Source organism: Onthophagus taurus, chromosome 2 (assembly GCF_036711975.1).
Source record: "Onthophagus taurus isolate NC chromosome 2, IU_Otau_3.0, whole genome shotgun sequence".
In the NCBI taxonomy this organism is placed as follows: domain Eukaryota; kingdom Metazoa; phylum Arthropoda; class Insecta; order Coleoptera; family Scarabaeidae; genus Onthophagus; species Onthophagus taurus.
Window position 1 is genome coordinate 9,795,932 of NC_091967.1, and position 21,114 is coordinate 9,817,045.

Consider the following 21,114-nt stretch of genomic DNA (forward strand, 5'->3'; position numbering starts at 1 on the left):
ATCAGGGTGTATCTTATATTATGTGGTATACATATTATTTCCATATATACTGTGTCTACACAGGATTTCTTCTATGATTTAAGTCATAATTAAAAAAAAAATATAATAATCCAGCTTAAATAAGCTTTTTATTTTTTAATGTATCATTATGCCATAAACCAAAGAAACGCCTGTATATCATTTTTTTCATAAAACTTTGTTTTGGAAGATAATTGCATTCATCACTTCTTTCTGTTACTAAATAAAACCGCTAATTTAACAAAAAAAAGTCTTATAAGTTAATCTTCGCTTTTTTAAACACACAACCACATTCTTTTATCCGAAATTAAAAAAAAAATAATAATACACCATAAAATCATCTGGACTCCAACGAAAATAGTGCGCCATAAACCAGCTGTACAAGTCAAAAATTGTAATAATTCTTAATTAGTACATAAGTAGTTAACATACATAAGGATATTAATAATTAAAAAAGAAATATTTCAAAAAAAATGTGTAGAAAAGAAAAATGTAAAGAAAAAAAAAACGTAACAAAATACTTTAACATCTTCTTGAATTGTATCGCCTAAATTGGACGCACTAAATAGATTATGTACACATATAAAAAACAGGTAAAAAGTCTTTTAACGATAATATTACATGACTTCAAAACGTATTTCAATTCCGTTTCTGTCATAATAAATACGAAGACCCCATTTCTTCATTTCAAATTTTTTCCTTTTATTTTTCTTATTATTTATGTTCGCGTTGTGGTGGTTCTGCTTTCAACTTGTGAATATGAAATCCATTCTGCATACCCTCTATCGACTAATTCTTGGTTTAGGAACACTATATCCTATAAAGTAAAGAAATTGGTAATGTTAGAATATAATATAAATTGGTTAAAAATAAAACTAGAACTAACAACTAGAAACATTTCGGTTTCACCTGAGACAGTTAAGACTTAAAAAATGTTTTACCTGATGACCAGCAACAATATACATGTAGACTAGTGGTATACCATTGCTTGTATAATCAGCTACTTGTGTACAAGCTAATGCTCTATTTGCGAGTTCTGCTGCTACTTCATAAGCTTCTTTGGGCCAAGTACTTTCACCTTTAATTAAAAAAAAATAAGAACAATTTAATTATGATAAAGAAAACATGTTTAGGTCATAATATAAAACTTACCTCCAATAGGTCTAATGTTAGCTAATATACATTCAGTAGCTTGGAATGGCAGCAAAAGAAAATCTCCGCTAATTTGTCTTAACCGACTGTTTTCCACCCAATAATAACCGCCATAATCTAATAACGTGACGTGAGAACTATCTGTTTCTGCATCGCTTTTTGTCACCATCACTCTATACCAGAAACCATCGAGGTGACAAGCGCATATCGTAAAATCTACGCAAAAAAATTTGTAAGTGTTGTGATTAATGATTGTGTAATTATGTTACTTACCAGCTATTGGAAGAGGTACAGCTGGGGTTTCATTGGTATTGTAAAATTCGGTCATGTTGGTACTGAGGATATTTAAAGAGGGGAAAGATGGATGCGTTGGGAATTGAATAAAAAATCGGTTAGGTTCCATCATAAAGCTAACCATTGTGTCGTTATTGATGCCTTCTATTAATCTTAACTGAAAAAAAAAAATAAAATAAAATTCGTTAGATAAGTATTTTATTGTTTGCTATATTATTATTTTTATTTGATGATGTTTAAAAACTTATAAACCGACTCCTAAGAAAATTTGATGTATTACTTTATTTTCCACACATCATTTGATTATTTGGATCGACAATTTTAAGAAGAATTTGCAACAAATCAACGGAGTCTGTGTTTGGACCAGCCAGATAATTAGAACTATGAACACTATTTTTTAATATACTCGATATTTCATTTTACAAGGCTTTGGTTTTACCAAATTAAATATCTAGTGGAACATTCGCAAGAATAAACATTCTAACATTGCATCCTCAATTTACGCTACTTGGTGATTATGCAATAGTGACTGGTATCTTGTGAAGGATCTTCCAATAAGAGGTTTCATTTTAAATTTTTGAACTGACAAAATAAATCCGACAGTGATATTGTATTTGACAAGTAAAAATTGTGAGGTTATAAGAAATGGATCGATATACACTGCCACTATAAAAATGGCGAGAATTTCGCGGAGACAATTCGTATTGGTTTTGGTCATCATCAAGCTCATCCTGCTATAGTAAAGTTAGTCCATAATTTGAAAGTGTTGCATAAGGTAGTGATGTGAAGACCTTAATTTGTGTTCCTCCGGTCAGGTCTGCAGAAAATATCGCTGCAGTAGCTCAGAATGTGGATGAAAACCAGGTTTATCCATAAGTTTATCCATGTCTAGAAATTGATGTTATGAGTGTTGACCACGTTTATTTTCAGCAAGATGGTGCAAATACTACGCTGGTCGTCAAACGATTACTCTATTGTGTGAAAAATTTCGTGCGATTTAAACTTTTTTCTTTAAGGCTATGTCAAAGATAAGGTCTACGCCAACACTCCAGCAATGATAGGGCCACAATTATGCGAACACGTAATGAAAAATTTCATCAAAAGAATGATCATCTACCTACAAGAAAGCCCGAAGAGGACATTTGGTAAATATTATATTCCGTTATTAACCTCAGAGTACAAATACTTAGGACAAAAATAAAAAATTTGACAAAATTTGGACAAAATCTCTGCTTTTCCCTCCTGGTGAAGACCCTATATGAATAAAATTTCCTTCATTAGCGCCATTTGGTGTATTGGATCATATGTCAAGTATTGAACCTGGTAAAAATGGGAAGTAAAAAAAACCCAACTACATTGCCGTGAAAGAAACAGTTTGAATAAATTAGGTTACAATAAAGTATCAATCTCCTAAATCCTAAAGGACAGCAGAATCTAACAGGACTGCTACATCCATTGTTGTTTTGTAGCCCACTATGGGTTGGTTGCCCACACTCTACGTCACACTATTTGCCACGCCCAGTTAACTGTCATTGAGTTCTATGTATTTGCTGTGTTTTTAGAGGTTATACGATAGACATTAATACGTCTAAAAAATAAAACTTTAAAAATAATATGAATACGTCTACGATATAACCTCTAAAAATACACAGCAAACGCATAGAACACAATGACAGTTAACTGGGCGGGGCAAATAGTGTGACGTAGAGAGCGGGTAACCAACCCGTAGTGGGCTACAAAACAACAATGTATGCAATTTTCTTATTTTAAAAATTGAATCCAAACACCATTTTTAAAACCAACATTGTCAAATTCTCGATTTCAAATGTTTAATATACAAAAACACTGCAGAAATACTACCAATGATACAGATTACTACAAATATTTTGAATTTTGTGTTATGCCCCACTTTGTATACAAATCGGTTTATTGCAAAATTGTGGCTTTTGATGGCACACGCATTCAATAAACAATTTTGACAACTTTCATCTTTGTAATTTTGCAAATCTATTCAGGAGATAATCCCTTATAATCCAAATTGGTCAAAATAGAATCATAACGAATAATTCTCCTCCTCCTTTTCGCCCAGACTTTTAAAAACATATCTATGAAGATTCATCAAAAGATGATTACATTCTGGCATTTCCATCTGAATTATTAACATTGCAAAAAAAATTTGACAAAAAAATAATACTTCTAAATGAATTCCAAAAAGAAAAAATATGCAAAGTTCACTCAAATGTTTGTAAAACAGAATAATTGTACACTTTGCAAAATTAATTTACATTATTAATTTCTGAATAAAGTCAAAAACTCTTACACTTTATAATAAATAAATAATTTAAATAAATAAAATTTTATTCAATACAAGTACACATTCTGTATTAATTCTTTTTTAAATTTTCCTTTGGTTTTCGCGCCGAACTTTTTTTTGTACATATCTCTGGAGTTTTACTAGCACGTGCTTTTGTGGTTTTACTCTAGAAAATAATAATATGTAAGCGATGATAAAATCAAAGGCTGGTGCGAATAAATCCAAAAATAATTCAATAAAAAAAAATGAACTGATAATAAACTGTTTATGAAAAGTGTACACTTTAGATTAATATTAATATTTTTTTTTTCAAGTGATACACAGATTTAGGTCAAAGATCTGCACATGACTTGATATTTAAAACATATACATATTTTTAGATAATAATTTAATTTGAAACTGATAACGATTTTTATACTTACTCCCAATTGATCTGGTGTTAGAGATGGTGCTACTATTAACTGTTCTAAAGTGATTTCCGGGTATTTTTTCAATGGGAATCTTTCTCTAATTAAATGTAAAGCGTTGTCGATCTCCAATTGTGTTCCTTCAATAACGCAAATTTTCATTTTTGTATTTCCAGGATGTTTCTTAACTAAAACGTTTGTATGGGATTTTGACTTGATGTCTTGAATAACAGTTCCTCCGCGTCCAATAAGTCGTCCTACGCAATGTTGAGGAATCGTAAATTGATACATTACAGGCATTGGGCTATCAACAGCATCTCCTGATATAGAGCCATCATTTGCTGGGGTTTGAGATGGCGGAGTTGCCACATCACTTCCACCTTTTCCACTATCATTAGAACCTTCACTTTGATTATCAGAAATACTACTTGGAGCTGGACTAGCCAACATAACATCACAAGGACTATGATTTGCAGAATCTCTTTCAGAACTTTGTCGTTGGATTTCTTCATTTACATTATTTACGACACATTCTTTTGGAGGAGATTGTTTTTTTTGCGACAAATTCAATGAATTAAATTGTTCTTCAACCGATTTTGCTTGTTTTTGGTCTTTTGGGGATGTTGATGAGGATAGAATGGTTTTTTGTGGCGTACATTTTATAACCTTCGGGGATTTATACTTTGGGGAAGAAGATTTAGGAGAAGATTTCATGGAAATCGGGGAAGACTTTGGCGAAGATTTTGTTAATTTTGGGGACATATTCGTGGATGAAGTCGTAGCTTTCTCCATCGGTGAAGCTGGCATTAAAGTGGCCCTTTCGCACTCAATCTCTCCAACCTTAACATTCATTTCTTCCTTAACGGGTTCAGCGGTTTTATTATTCCCCTCTTTCCACTGATAATTATTATTCTTCATAGACTTAATCTTCTCAATCTCCAAGTCTAAATCCTCGTCGGAGATAAAAACGGGCGCCGATTTGTGGGCTCTCAATTGACGTGGTATAATGATATCAATAGGTGTTGATGTGATTCCAGATAAAGACCTCGAAAAAACTTTTTCCGGGGATTCGCAGCTGATTGTTGTTATTTCAATATCCTTTTCAAGAGACGTACAGGATGTTGATATTTCTTCGCACTGTTCGGGACTGTCAAAGTCTTCTTCGTCGTAATCCTTCCTCCTTAACCACAAGTATCCGATTATTCCGACTAATGGTAATGAAGCTAGCACTAACAGCAGACGGGACTGGTGAAACGCCATACTTTGGTTGATCCACGGTTACTGTAGTTCGATCCAACACTGTCCTATAAGAAAATTAAAAAAATTATTGTTGACATAAGTCATAAAATTGACAATTGTGATATAAAGCACATACAGGGAGATCTAACCAGAAAATGATTGATTTTACTCGTACATTATCAATATTTATTTTTATTAATAAAGAATTTAGTATTGTTATTAAAATAATATAGTTATAATAAAAAGGATGCAATTTTGTGCATAACAACTAGAACCTAAAAACATTCGAGTTTAGCCGAACGTCTCTTAAGACGGCTAAATACGAATGTTACTACTTCTAGGTCTTGTATTAGTTCTAATTCTAGTTGTTATTCAGCATTAGATTGTTGTATATTTTTCATTGAACTAAAACTAGAACTAACGCTAGACCTAGAACTAGAACCATTCGGGTTTAGCCGCACGTCTCTCAAGACGGCTAAACCCGAATGATTCTAGATCTAATGTTAGTTCTAGTGACAGTGTAAGTGTAAATCTAGAACTAACACTATACCTAGAACTAGAATCATTTGGGTTTAGCCGCACGTCTCTCAAGACGGCTAAACCCGAATGATTCTAGTTCTAATGTTAGTTTTAGTGACAGTGTAAGTGTAAATCTAGAACTAACACTATACCTAGAAATAGAATCATTCGGGTTAAGCCGTCTTTAGAGACGTGCGGCTAAACCCAAATGATTCTAGTTCTAGGTATAGTGTTAGTTTCACATAGTAACAGTGTTAGTTCTAGTTTTAATTGTTATTCAGTGCTAGGTTGTATATTTTTTCTCAACTAAAAGCAGATCTAGATCATGAACTAATATTAGATCTAGAACTAGGAAGTTGCGGGTTTTTTTAATGTTTAATTACAAAAGAAAACACCCTTCTTTTTCTCTTTTAATTTTGAACTCACTTTGACAATTTTAGTCTGACTAAATAGAAAATAGAGGGTTGACGAGAGTCATTTATAACTCGAAAGTGTTTGTCAAGTAACTAAAAGAAAGGGGAGAACTTGTATTAATTCTCACCCTAGTAATTTTAAACTAGCGACTGGTAAACGAAGATTAATCATTGAAGAACAAACATAATAAAAGAATTCCATGTTAAATAATTCATTATAAAAAATAAATTAAGTGTTGAGTGTTTTGAAACATTCGCATCAATTTAAATTTATCCAATTCTAATCAATTTATTGACCAATTAACGAAATTACTAAATTTGTTGCGCTTATAAATAATTCATCAAATACCTAAAAAGTATACTCTATTCCGCATATTTTAAATTATAACTCCAGCTGCTTGTTCGTTTTTTATACATTCACCGTTATTCGAACATTTATCGTATTTCAACCCACTCTTTAAGACGTCACTTTTTATCATTGACCGAGACTTCGCTGGTGGAGTGAAAGATGTTAGTCTTGTTCAAGAAGGTGCAAGAGAAAAACTACTAATTACCACAAATCGTTTCATTGTGAATCGCCAGCCGTAACATTTAACGATCAACACAAGCGTACTTCCGGCTAAGATTTTTTTTTAATTCGTGGATAATTAGTTTTCGTACGGGTTTGTGGAATATTAAGTTGTTATATTTACTTAATGCAATAAGTCACTAATTAGAGGTTACACAAAAAGAATCATTATTTAAAACACAAGGTATAAAAAAACTTTCTATTTTTTATCTGGACCCACCTAAGAAAAACTAGATTACAACCGGATAGAAATAACTTTCCGAATCCCGGATCTTAACCTTGACTACAAAAATAACTGTTTCTTTGATCTGGAAGAATGTAATTCTTACAACTTAATTTATCTACTTAATAAAAAAAAATACAAATTTACAGACAATGACCGACAAGTTAAGAGTCTGCATAAGATGTGGTTCGTTAATTCTTTAATGGCATACCGAGACGGTCACTGAACGTGGTTGTTGGGTTGTTGTTTGTTGGTGAAGAAATTAAAGTATACAACTTCACAGCACGTCGCTGGATTAACCGTTTGCATCAAGAAACAACACAAACCTACAAATACCGACGGCGCATTCTGTTGGTCGCAAACGTAAAATTTCCATTCAACACGCGATTCATTCATGTGAACGGAGGTAACGCAACCTCGGGATCGCAAAGGTTAAAACACCACCAACAACGTCCAACACGCATATTGTAATTGTTATCAAGGACACCTGTAGAATTATTTTTCATTCAAATATAATTAAAACATATAAAAGTTACATTCTTCGTCGATTACCATTCGATTTGATGACCACTAATAAATAGAATATTTCTAAATAAGCAATTTGAACCACTAATTGAACTCTCTTTTTAAAGAGAAACCAACGTCGCATTCTCGCATTTGCACCCACAGGCTACAGCTTAAACAGCCCAATTTACGCTTTCTTTGTAATTTGGTAATTTTTCAAGCTTTTCCACAAGAAACGTTATATTTACGTTCACTAATTAAATCGCGTTTGACACGAAATTATTAACTAGGTACAATTAGAAATGTGCAACGACATTGCGTGTGAGAAATTAATTATCTAGCAGTTATCTAATTTTTTATTATTTTTATTAGAAAGTTGCTAATCTTATTTAAACTTTTATTTTGGTTAGTAATTAAAAACTGCTGTTACTTCGAATCTATAACGGTACAAGTATTAATTTATAAAACGTATAATTCGGAACGTTATACTAGATATATCTTGTTTTAAATAAAACCGTTCGATTTAATTCCAGGCAATTACAATTGAACATGCCGCAATCCCGCTGTTCCTTCACTTTCCAATCCTATTATTAGACCGCTTTGGGTGGCGATGAAAGGCGCTTACGCTTACCAGAAAACCGTAAAACCATAGAGAAGAACCATCTTATTAACCTATTAATCGCTTCGTAGACGAAATGAAAGGAGCGCAGCAAATAAACTTTAAAAATTACACTTAGTGTTCCAGAAAAAATTAGATGAATATACTTTGTTTAAATATAGGGGTTGAATTAAGACATAAATCTTAAACTGACTCGGACCACGTTGATTGTCTTGAAATAAAACATTACAATGTAGCCAAAGAGGAATCATATCATTTTAAAATGTTATTTACAGCGGTTGCAAAAGTTATCACAAGATTGGAGCTTTGATTTATGATTTATTTCTTGCATTCCCATTTCGATTCCAAAATATGGGGAAAATGAAAATACTATACGATTTTAGGATTGATAATTCACATTCTGCGTCTCAAATTCTTGAGCAAACTCTTGATTGAGCAATTGGTAGTTGTAATTTTATTTTGTTAGCAGTAAGTAAAAGCAATTAGAATTATATAAGGAGATGATGATAGAATTTGGCAGGGCAAACTTTCAGGAGAAGAAAATCCAGCTCCTAGCTCCAGTGGAAATTCAATGACGTAACATAAAAGACCAATGCTCTCTTTGCTGTGGAAAAAGGAAATGGATATTGTTAATTTCCAAAATTCTTCTAACGTTCTTATAGTTGCAAATTAGCATAAGCAAGTCTTATCACAGCAGAGATAGTTGAATTTTTGGAATGATGTGAATGAGACCAACAAAAATGAAAGTATTTTAGGGGAAAGCCGTTATAAAATAAAAGATCCCTATATACCAGTAGTTAGCAATTTTTCAATTTCGAATTGAATCGGTAACAATCATCAATGCTTGCATAGTGACAAGCAACTGTATGGGAAAGAAATCGTTCCACTACAAAAAGAAGTTAACTTACAAATTTCATACAGACAAATTATTCGCAAGCCTAACGCTGCTCAATGACATGACAAACCAAATTCAATCCATTACCGAATGAAAAACATTTAAGAAAACCTATTGTAGAGTTTAACTTTAACCTATGTTGCGTGTGAAAATATTTTTGCAAAGAAAAAAAGAGCTCAGCAGCCTTTCTTTGTGCTTAGTTGCGAAGACGTCCTTGCGACGTTTATTTTTGCTTCAACATACTTCTATTTTCTCGCTGTTGTGGATTGAAGCATTTTCAGCACTTTTGTCAGTACGTTGATGACTGTTTTATTTTTAACAACGATTTCTTCGTCATTTGATAGAACCTAAGGAAGTAGTCCTATTTATTTCTTTCCTTTCTGCAGCCGTTAGAGTCTTTTTTGCTGGCAACAATAAAAAGCATGTTTCTAGTTCTCGGTCTAGTGTTAGTTCTAGTTTTGCACTAGCACTATCACTAGAACTAACACTAGACCTAGAACTAGAAACATTCCGTTTAGCCGTGCGTCTCTTAAGACGACTAAACATGAATGTGTCTACTTCTAGGTCTAATGTTAGTTCTAGTGACAGTGCTAGTGCAAAACTAGAACTAACACTAGACCGAGAACTAGAAACATGCTAAACATTCCGTTTAGCCGTGCGTCTCTTAAGACGACTAAACATGAATGTGTCTACTTCTAGGTCTAATGTTAGTTCTAGTGACAGTGCTAGTGCAAAACTAGAACTAACACAAGACCTAGAACTAGAATCATTCGGGTTTAGCCGTCTTGAGAGACGTGCGGCTAAATCCAAATGTTTCTAGTTCTCGGTCTAGTATCAGTTCTAGTTTTAATTGTTATTTAGCGTTAGATTGTGGTATATTTTTATTGAACAAAAAGTAGAATTATCATAAAGACGTCACCTTTTTCCAAGCAACTTTTGCAAAATTTTTGCAAAACTACCCAATGCCTGCACTATTAAGCTATGTTGCATTTTATGTGGGACAGTGCAAGTGCATAGTAGTTTCGTAACTATGATTACTGCATTCATCCTTATCTGCATATGAGGATGAACTTTTCAGCGGTTGCGCAATTTTCTTCATAGATGAAGACGTAATGAAAGACGTTTCCCTTGACATTTTTGGTAGTCGTTGTTGCTTGAAAAAGATATGCATAGAAATTTTCAACAAGTTAATCGTCTTAACATCTTTTCCAATTCTGCCCCATCCTTGTGAAGGTGGTTGTTTATCATTGACCATATATGCTTCCACCACGTCTATTGTATTGTACATGATTTTGAAAAAAACCGAGAATAGTTAATACCTTATTATTTATGCATAACATAAAAAAATCAAGTTTTTAATTTATCACTTTGATAATAACGTAAGCAATTATTTTATTTTTAATTTTTACCATTATCTTAATAACATTTAAAATGATATCTCAAAGTCAACGTGAGATAACATAATTTATCCGGACTCATATAAATTCATTTCCACATTTTGCAGATTCAAACAAATTTGAATACATTTTTAATTTATTTGGTAATAAATAATTTTCAAAATTTTCGAAAAACATTACTATTCGAAACAAACTTGTTGCTTTTCCACTACCTAATGGAAATATTAAATTGTCACAAAATGATTTAGCCTAAAAGTTATCCGACTATAAAAATGAAGAAAAACACGTGCACTTACTTTCTTTGAACAGCGCCATGTTTAAAAATCCACTAAAAAAAACGAGAAAAAAGACCGTTGGCACGATGACTAAGAACAGAACAAACCGGAAATACCGTAGCAAACACCGGGTTTGCTCACCTTTATAATCAACAACCGGCAATAAACGAACAAACTAAATTCTCTCAAATCACAAAACTTTCAAAGTCACAAAAAACTAAATAAAAAAAACAGCAATCACTTAATAACGACTTTAATAACAAAAGTATCAGTTTGGATAACGTTCACGTCGCGACACTGTCTAATTCGGATACGACTTCGAAAATAGCGAGCGGAATTAGAACGGACCGATGACGTCTACGACGACGACGACTACCACGGTCGATTCAACGTGCCAGCGTGGGAGGAAGAGACGCATATGAAGAAGAAGAAGGGAGGAGAGTGAATCCTACGCGAAATCCGCGATTTAGACGTTCTGACGGCTGCGCCGGTTATTTAACAATAGGGCAGGCAGCAGACACCGGAGTTCTCACCCTACCGAAAACTACCCCACATAAAACCGACCAGACTGCGGCTACGACAAAACCTACCCCTCCACAATTTCCCCACCACCTTCAATCCTTTAGAACTATATAGAATTTTATTCAAGATGATTCGATTTAAAAGCACTAAAATAATAATAATTGGTTATCCATTCCATATAGAATCTAATATGATTTGGATTGATTTAGAACGAAACACCCCAAAACTGTTATTGTTTGAAAACTCTTAAAATCGATTCATCTTCGATTTAACACTCGTTAAATATTTGTACTTTTCCCTTAACGTTATACATTTAAACTTGTAAATAAACATAAAGTGATCTCGATCTGAATTAAATTTGTTGTAAAGTTCGTCCGGAATGTTAATTCACTTTTCGTGGTCGAATTGAATTCAAAATACGATGTAGAAAAAAAAATAACCTGCTATAAATAATTCAAGGCTCAAATTCGATAATCTCTGACGTCCGGCGACAAATGTCAAGTAGAAAACTAAAATAAGTTACCATTATATTATTAGTTCCAATACAACGCAAAATTCACGTTGTTTTTCTTAAAACATCTCACCCCTATAGCATTATCAAGAAGGGCCCCTATCTATTTCGAACCCCAAAAACACCCCACAACACATCCCCCTAAAAGCGGACTTTTCTAGAAGCGTGAGAATACGGTTGCGATAAGAACGTTTTTCGGGTATTGCAACTATTGGAGCCGATTGAAAGAGATTCGAGACGGTTTCGAAAAGATTTTAAAGGAAACGAATATTCAAAGTCAACGGAAAATAAATGATAAAATAATGTGATACGATACCACAACCAAATAAACATATACATAATGCTTATCGAAGTTTCGTCACCGTTATGATAATCATTTTTTAATTTAAAATGCAAATTGTAAATAAAATTGAAAAAAATTTAACTTTAGGATTGTTGTGAAATTTCCTGAATGGAAAACCACGTGACTAAAACGTAAACGTAACGTGAGATTGATCGGTTCGGATCAATAAATAGGGTGGAGTCCGCGTACTACTACTATGACCTTAACGCGGTGAACCCAAGAGGGTGTTTTCTAGCGCTTGCGCTTTATTTTTTACCCCATAACATATTTCACTATTAATATAGAGTTTCAAAACATTGTATCAAATTTAAAAACAAATCCAAATCGAACTTTTAATACAATCAAGAAATTATTTATTTGTTTTAAGAGACAGATCATGAAAAAGTAAAGATATATCATCTTTCTCTTAACATAGTTAATGTTAGATTTCACATTAGAAATGTAACAATCTTCATGTTACAATAGCGGATACTGTCAAGCCTGTAGTTTCAAAGAGCAAAGCAAGCACTGACGCTTACATAGAAAGGGATATGTAAATAACGGTATTATGAGAAACACGAGCAAGAATTTTTAACAAATTATACTGGATCTTGGAATAAATGGAGGTGGTTTTGAGATCTGAGATAAATTAATATTAATAAGCAAAATATGATTCCATTTCTCTTTGATGAAGAGAGTGCATTGGACATGTGCAAAGAAAATTTGCTCAAAATTGCAAAAAAACACGCATGCTTAGCGATTAAGATAAACTTACAAACATGCACTACTAACAAATTCAATACATATTGAACACGGAATGTAATCTTTATCGATTGTAAATACTACAAAATGATAAAAGGCTGTAAAATTATGATCATCCTAGAATTTTTCCCTCACTTTTCCCTCTTCAGACGCACGGCTAAATCCGATATTTTTTAGTTCTAGGTGCTTTGCGTTCTAGTTTTACACTAGCATTATCATTAGAACTAACACAAGACCTAGAACTAGAATCATTCGGGTTTAGCCGTCTTGAGAGACGTGCGGCTAAATCCGAATGATTCTAATTCTCGGTCTAATGTTAGTTCTAGTATTGCACTAGCACTATTACAAGACTAGAACTAGAATCATTCAGATTTAGTCGTCTTAACAGTAGTAGTTTCGTAACTATAGTTACTGCATTAATTTATTGCGAGTTATATGAAATTCCTGGTAGATGAATAAAATGTAAGTACGAAGTCACTTCGAACCAGTTTCTGAAGAAGGTTGCAACATGGCATCCGAAACGTCAAACCTTTTATTAAAAGACGCACGGCAAAACCCGAAAGCTTCTAGTGTTAGTTCTAGTTTTAGTTCTAATCTTAGTTTAATGAATAAAATGCTTATAAAATAAAATTGAAATATATAAAAATACATATTGTAAGAGGTGACTCACCAAGAAGATATAAGCAAACTCATCTACAAAATATATTTTGTGAAAATACTGTTACCGTGAAATCTACACAAAACCACTCCTCACAAACTGTGTTAAAACGTAATCTGTCAGACACAATATGCATCATCATTTAGTAGAGTTCACTATTTTCTAAATTTAGATTTCTAATAAAATTACGCCACTTTATTTTTAATGTCCCGATTAGAAATAGATAATAAAGTGGCAATATAGTGAATTCTAAGTATAATGCATTTTGCCTTTTTCAAAATTAAGTAATTCTTGCAAAACAACTTCAACTACTATTCGCTTCAGATAGCTTTATATCGTGCAAGTTTTTGTAATGACCATTTACAACCGATCTAAGAATAGCAGATTTTCTTTGAGATAAATTTAAAACCAAATACAACACGAACGTTTATTCTACCGAAAAAGACTGTTTGGATGAACTCGTCACCTTTTACGTTCTATCAGAGATGTTTTTGGACGATTTATAAGGAATTTTTAGACGTGTGTTGGTTTTCAGAAATATTTTATTGAAATAATCATTCTTGTTATACTAAGCATATTTCATGTTCTGTCCTTATCATCATTGCACCACATTGACATTTCCCAGTATTAATTTAAATGAACTCCTACAAAGTAATACTGTATTTATGAGTTTCTTAATTACCGTTGCTTCTGGTGTGTTAATCATTATGGGAGATATTGTACAATAAAATTGATTTATATTATAGGTGTAAAACAACGTTAATAATGTAGGTAATAAACTGTGGTATTATCCTCAAACCTTGTTTGGATATCAATCATTTTTGCACTGGTATTACTGTTGAGTTCCTTATATGTTTTTATAGCGTCTCCATACATTCGTTTATGAAATGTGATTCTCCATAACACTTTAAAAAAAATATTAATAAATGTTTAAACATAAATAAAAAGATGTCGATGATTTCACGCAGGTCAAAAACCTTACAACGATTCTTCGAATATGTAACTGAAATAAATTGAAGTTCTAACATTCTGGGTTTAACTTCAAATAAAAATATCAATCATTTTTGCACTGGTATTACTGTTGAGTTCCTTATATGTTTTTATAGCGTTTCCATACATTCGTTTATGAAATGTGATTCTCCATAACACTTTAAAAAAAATATTAATAAATGTTTAAACATAAATAAAAAGATCTCGATGATTTCATACAGGTCAAAAACCTTACAACGGTTCTTCGAATACGTAACTGAAATGATTTGAAGTTCTAACATTCTGGGTTTAACTTCAAATAAAAATATAAATATTATAAGTATTATTTAAAATTACCTAGAATTTTAATTATAAATGAAGTAATCTTATAATTTTTATGTAATTAAAGTTTTTAAAATTATATATTTTTCTGATATGATTAATCTGGAAGTAATATCTAAAAATGCATCGAATTTTTCAAAATTAATATTGAAAATGTTTCCTGCATTATTAAGCGGATTTATCGTAATTGAAGCTTGGCTATTACGTATACAACGGTATGTTATAGTCCGTATAGTATATCGATTATCCACCATACGTTGCAAATTAAAAAAAAATGTGCATTCTTTCGTAGAAATCTTTTTGTTTTGTAAGCTTAACATATAGAATTTTCAGTACTAATCACGGTTAATTGTTAACGTTTTATTTATTAGCCTTTTTTACGAAACGCGCAATAAACAAACGGAATGTTTTCGACCATTACTTGGAGAAAGTTTACGCGTTTTCATTTTTATCGAGCAAAAAATAACCTATTTGAAAATATTTCACTTAAATTGCGTCCTTGAACGGCGCGGCACTTGTGTGCCTTATCTTCAACTAAATGGTGTTTTGTTTGCTTAGAAATAGTTAAGTTATGGATTTGTATATGTACTTATATTTCATGTGGAGCTAATCGTTGAAGTGTGAAATATTTTGTTGTTCTTTATTATTAGGAGAATGGTAGATTTGTCTGGGGGCCAGACAGAATTCGATCGATAAAAGGACAAGGTCGTATTCAAGGCCGTCTGAGAAACCCAGACCAATTCCTCCACCCTAAAACTTATTTAAAAAGTTTTGCAATCTATATCCTGATTACCAAGAATTAATCAGAATTAAAATATGTTTGATTTTGTAAAAGTCTTAAATTAATAATTATTAAAAATATTCTAAAATTGGCTTAAATGATATAAAAACTTGCTGATTTGATTCAATATCAACTTGGCAACTTTATCATCGTATCAACAATGATGATAGAGCTGCCAAAAACTCTGACAACAATGATAGGTTCGCAGCTACGCTGGCAAAGTTAGGTTCAAAGTATTTCTTCACGAGGAAACTTGTCAAAATCTTCTGACTTTTTATGTTCATAAATTGGTAAATGTTGAGTTGAACAATTCATCTCGTTAATTGAGACTGTTTTGTTTGCAAAGACTAAAAGTACGGATTAAGACTTATACATATTTGCAAATCTCACTACTCCATCTATAGCACACCTCTGTTAAAAATGAGAATAAGACTGCGTATTTAATGATTAGTACTGCCACGACACAAATAATTAATTTTTTTGCTTAAAATAAAACATGATTAAAAATATATAACTTATGTGGGACAATGTCCTGGTTAAGATAATTCAAATTAAAAATAAATCCATTTTGATTAAATTATTTGATTATTATATTTAAAATACAAATAACCTCCACTGCATGTGATTATTAAGTTCAAACTTCAACGTTATGCTTGGAGGAGATAGCGTGGAAAGATACATACTTTACCAACGAACAGCAAAACAAGAAAAATAAAATCGCATAATTAAACGTGCATTAAATAAGAATAATCAATGGTTAAAATCCATTTATTGCGCAATTTAAGTTCTTTACGATAGATTTTTGTTATTGTACCGATAAATGAGAAATAACAATGAGTCGTTATTTCTGACCCATTGTACCTGCTTTGTTCGATCATTTAAACTTAATGTTTAATATTGTAATTTAATATAAATTAACGTTAAAACATCGTCGTATTTCAACGAAATTTGTTGAATTTAATTTTAAACACTACTGGTTTCGTTCGTAGTAATGGTTCCATTATTGTTGAAAATATTCGAAATATTTCCTCTTACCATTCATATTACCTCTCTTAAGAACTAAATTAGAATATAATTATAAAATTGAAATATTTGTTATTTATTACTAAGCAAAGTTTTAAGTGAAATACAAATTAATGTCAAGTCTGGGAAAGGTCACGCACTGTCACCGATATAGGGTGCGGTCGTTTGGAAAGTAACGCGCCCGCGATCTTTGCATTTTCTTAATTGTATCTTGCGTAAAAAATATTTATCTCACACGCTTTTACCGTCCCAACAACCTTGCTACACTAACACAGACCTACAATGGATTTATTTATAGAATTATAGAGATCATGTCCTACTATCAATACAATTTCAATTTCAAACCAATCCTAGTAAGTATTAAGATAGAATTTGCGGTAAACCTATGTTTTTCTAGTTTGATTTCACAACCCAAGTATTATCTTCACCACAATTCGATAAGAAGTAAACAACGAATCTGACCAAAATTTGTTTTATATTTATTTATTTTTTTAATAATTGATTGATTTAAGTAATGTATAAATTATGTACTAGTAAGTTTCATCGCCACATATAGTTTCAAACAAAATTATGCCCATCAACAAAACCCATCTTGAGTCTGGCGAAGCCAAGAGATAACGGGAACCAGGAACAACAAGAGTTGCGAAACTGTTCACAATTTATTTAATTATCTTGCTATAGCGCCTGCAGGACGACATGTTTTGTGCTTATCGCTGCGGATAGGACACTTAACATCGTCGAGCAAAATAGCACGACCTCTTAATACAATAGGGTACGTGAGTGGAAGGAAACGGTATTTATTACGAAACGAACGAAAAAGCCGTTTGTACAATTTTTATTTATGGGATATAAGTTAACTTTCGCTAAAGCACTAATAATAAAAATAAATCGCATTACTTATGTTCTTTTTAACTCACCGTTCTTTGTAACCAAACCTATTATAACCAAAACCTAATAAAGTTAATAGAATATTTGACATTTAAAACAAAATAATTGAGCCATAATAATTAAGAAATAATCCGTAATAAATGGGAAAGTATTCGTTTAAGTATGGAATTAACGATAAAATAACCAGCACCAATACGGCAAATAATACCGTCAAAGAATTTCTTTTAGTATCGTAATTAGTCTCTTTAGTTAGACCACAACAACTGTAACCCGTACATTTCCTTGGAAAACATTTCAATTAGTAGCCTTATTTCGTAGCACGTGGATTTATAAATTAACATAAAAAGGATTGTAAATACGCAATAAGGTTTATTAAATAAGTTGTCAATCGAATAGAGTGCCTAATTAATATTTAACGTGTTAGTGAATGCGCAAATTTAAATACGTTCCAATTGCGAAATAAAAGATTATAAAAAACTGTTGTAAATTTTAAAACTTATTCAAACACATTTCCAAAATAGTGTGTGCTTTGATTGGTAGAGAAGTTTGAAGTTTTACAAACAGTTTCATAATAGAGATGTAGATAATAATGAGCAAAACGATGTAACTATTATTTATACAAATCGGAAATTCTGCACAGTAATCATCTCTACATTACTAAATAACTGCTCAAAATTTAGTATTTACAGATTGGCAATAATAGTAACTTTTCATGGCAAAGATTCACATCTTCAGGAGAAGAACAAGCAACTAAGCGGTGGAAAACTGCAGTATAAACGATAAATTTGGCCGTATGATGCCAGTATATATCTAGAAATATTGTTCAATCAGTTATGATGTCCTTGCTGTCAATACAATTTTGATCTATGTTTAAGGCACCGTTTAAGTTCACTCCTAAGCCCAACTTCCAATCAAAACAAGACACTTCTCAACAGATTTAGAAAAATTTGTCAATCAAAGTTTGCAAAACATTTAATTTTTAAATTAAAATGACAATAAGACAAAAATGTTTCTTCAGCTATCTACGTGGTATTTCTATCCATCGTCAATTTCATGTTTAATGCGATTAATTTGAAACTGACAAAGAAGATTACTTTCTTATATCATAAACGTTTTGTCCCAATGTTAGTGCTTAACAAAAAAAAAATTACCCCAAGCAATAATTGTTTAGTTCAGCAACTCTTCCATTAACATTAATAATCACCTCGGAAAAGCGACGAAAATGTGAAGAGGTATTTTAGACTGGAACCGTGCGTGGGACCGGGTTAATGATACACTACATGATAATCATTAATAGTTATTTATGTAATAAGTTGCATAATACATTATTACAAAAAACTAAGAAAGAATGTTATAAAACGCCTTATCCTTTGCCTTATTATGTTACACTTTCAATCTTATTTCCAAGAACTAAAAACATTTGGATCTGGTGCACAAGATTTTTGAACTCTTTAAACAAAAATGTTGAACTAACCTGTGTATTCAGACGACATGTACGTATAATATAAACCTTTTGATAGGATATATTAGATTATAAGGAGATTAAATTAATGGACGAGACATTTAAAACGGCAGCTCCACTTTCACTTATAGATTAGACATAAGTTTTACATAATAGGAACGGCGTCGACGTAATATTAAGATCTTATGAAATGTCAATTTGGAATTAAAATTCAATTAAACTAAAAAAAAAACATAAATTTTTAGGAAACCTATTGCAACATCATCTCCGTTACACATTGAGCAACAACTAAATTTGACAATGGTCCTTTTAAAATGTTTCGCAGGAACCACGTTTAAATTAAAACGGGTTTACGCTGTTTTCCGCTTAAATTTATTAGAGGTAATTAACTCAAGCTTCACAGAAATCCTTGAACCTAATGTTATAACGGGGATTTTTCATCTTCAACCATAAACGCGTGGATAAACTACGTAAGAGTTTTTTTGCGCATACACACACGTTTTAAATAGGTGTGTAGTTGTAATAAAACGTAATTTTTATGTGCTTAAAATATTTATAAAATTGTTATCATAGATATATAACAGTGACAGTTTAATCTTTGCCTTTACTAAATAATACTTATCTTTAGAATAAATATAACAGATTTCAGGAAACCAGAAAAAACTAGATAAAATCCACGCAAATAAGATCTTATTAAATATGTTTCTGATTCGATTTATATGACTTGAAAGTGATACAAGGTGTCAAGGCAAACATGTTGAATTAGAAAAATCAAATATAACTTGATAATAATTAGCTTATATTGTCATTTATAATTGAGCATTTTCATCTTAAATAAATTTTCAACGATTTTAAGCCATGTTAAATAATTCAAAATTTAGACAGTTTTAGACAACAAATAATTGTAATAATTTCATTGGTAAATAAAAGATCACAAGTTTTTTTAAATCACATTTGATTTAAAATATTGGACTAAATTTTGGAATTAACTCTATAGTTTAGTTTTTAAATTGTTTGTTTTGATGTCAAAAAAATGCTGACTGTAACGAGATTACAAAAAGATTTGCAATTTAAACTAACAACTTCAAAAATTACTTACCATGATTTACTGCAGCAAAAGAAAACAATTAGTAAAAGAGGACTGCTAGCTCTGCCAGTATTCTAGAGTAATCGAGGGGTGAAGAGAGCTAATGGAAATTTGGCAGTCAGATAGAAGAAGGGCACTCTCGGTCAATGCGGTTCTTAAACAAAAACTGGCAACGTGGCGCACTCGCGATGCAGGGAGCAAAGAGAACGGTCGGGATTCGTGTTGTGAGGGCCGTCAGACGCAGGAAAATGAAAATCGAAACGATATCGAGCCGAGTGGCGTTCAGCAGGACACTGCCACGGAGAGCCGGCTTTGGTTACCACGTGGCCTGCGGCACCACAAAACTTAAAACGTTCACCGGTTTGAAACGCATGCGTAGTCATCAACGAGTAGAAAGGGAAAAAATCATAACCATGCGATGCCGATAAAATGAAACGTGTCTTCTCAATATTACAACTTGAGAAATATTCTTTAACGATGCAAACTAGGAAATAGATTTTGGAATTCTACAACATTAACGAAAATAAATTATTTACGTCACTACTAACTGTAATTTAGTAAAAATTACAATGTTACGCTTTACTCGTTATCTTAATGGTGGCAGGTGCATATTTAAATGAAAATTAAAATAAAGCAGGGAAGAAAATAGGTTTAAGATAACACAAAATAACACTTGTTAATGTTTTAATAATTCATGAGCATAGGTTGGTCGGCTAAAAGTTAAAATACGAAAGCTCAGGCATTAATTATAACTCCCCAAAATAAAAAAAAAATAATTAACGTATTTCCTGAGTGCCTTGTTCTTAAAACGAATAAGATGATTTCTTACCTGAACCTACCGGTCCTGCGTGCAAACGATAACACCCGAGCAAATACCCCCCTGAAACAGAAGAAAAAAATTTTTTTAGAAAGCTTAAAACTCGTCCGATAGGTATGTGACCCAATTTTCC

General features: G+C 32.0%; 2 protein-coding genes across 5 annotated transcripts in view; both read right to left on the reverse strand.

Moving 5' to 3' along the window:
* LOC111427471 (Protein phosphatase Slingshot) overlaps positions 1–21,114 on the reverse strand; it is a 139,453-nt gene that overhangs the window by 106,821 nt on the left and 11,518 nt on the right. The window lies entirely within an intron of this gene.
* Positions 653–21,114, reverse strand: part of LOC111426909 (A-kinase anchor protein spoonbill) — a 29,060-nt gene continuing 8,598 nt past the window's right edge. Inside the window, exons 2-7 of one of the 4 annotated variants that reach the window (XM_023061790.2) lie at positions 20,994–21,044; positions 4,201–5,489; positions 1,444–1,621; positions 1,171–1,386; positions 960–1,096; positions 653–835 (exon numbers count right to left, since the gene is read on the reverse strand). In XM_023061790.2, the coding sequence (XP_022917558.1) occupies positions 737–835; positions 960–1,096; positions 1,171–1,386; positions 1,444–1,621; positions 4,201–5,445 (1,875 nt within the window). In that variant the 5' untranslated portion in view covers positions 5,446–5,489; positions 20,994–21,044 and the 3' untranslated portion in view covers positions 653–736. Of the gene's footprint in view, positions 836–959; positions 1,097–1,170; positions 1,387–1,443; positions 1,622–4,200; positions 5,490–10,858; positions 11,152–20,176; positions 20,268–20,993; positions 21,045–21,114 lie in introns of those variants that run through there. The other 3 variants (XM_023061791.2, XM_023061792.2, XM_023061793.2) reach the window with 3 other exon arrangements.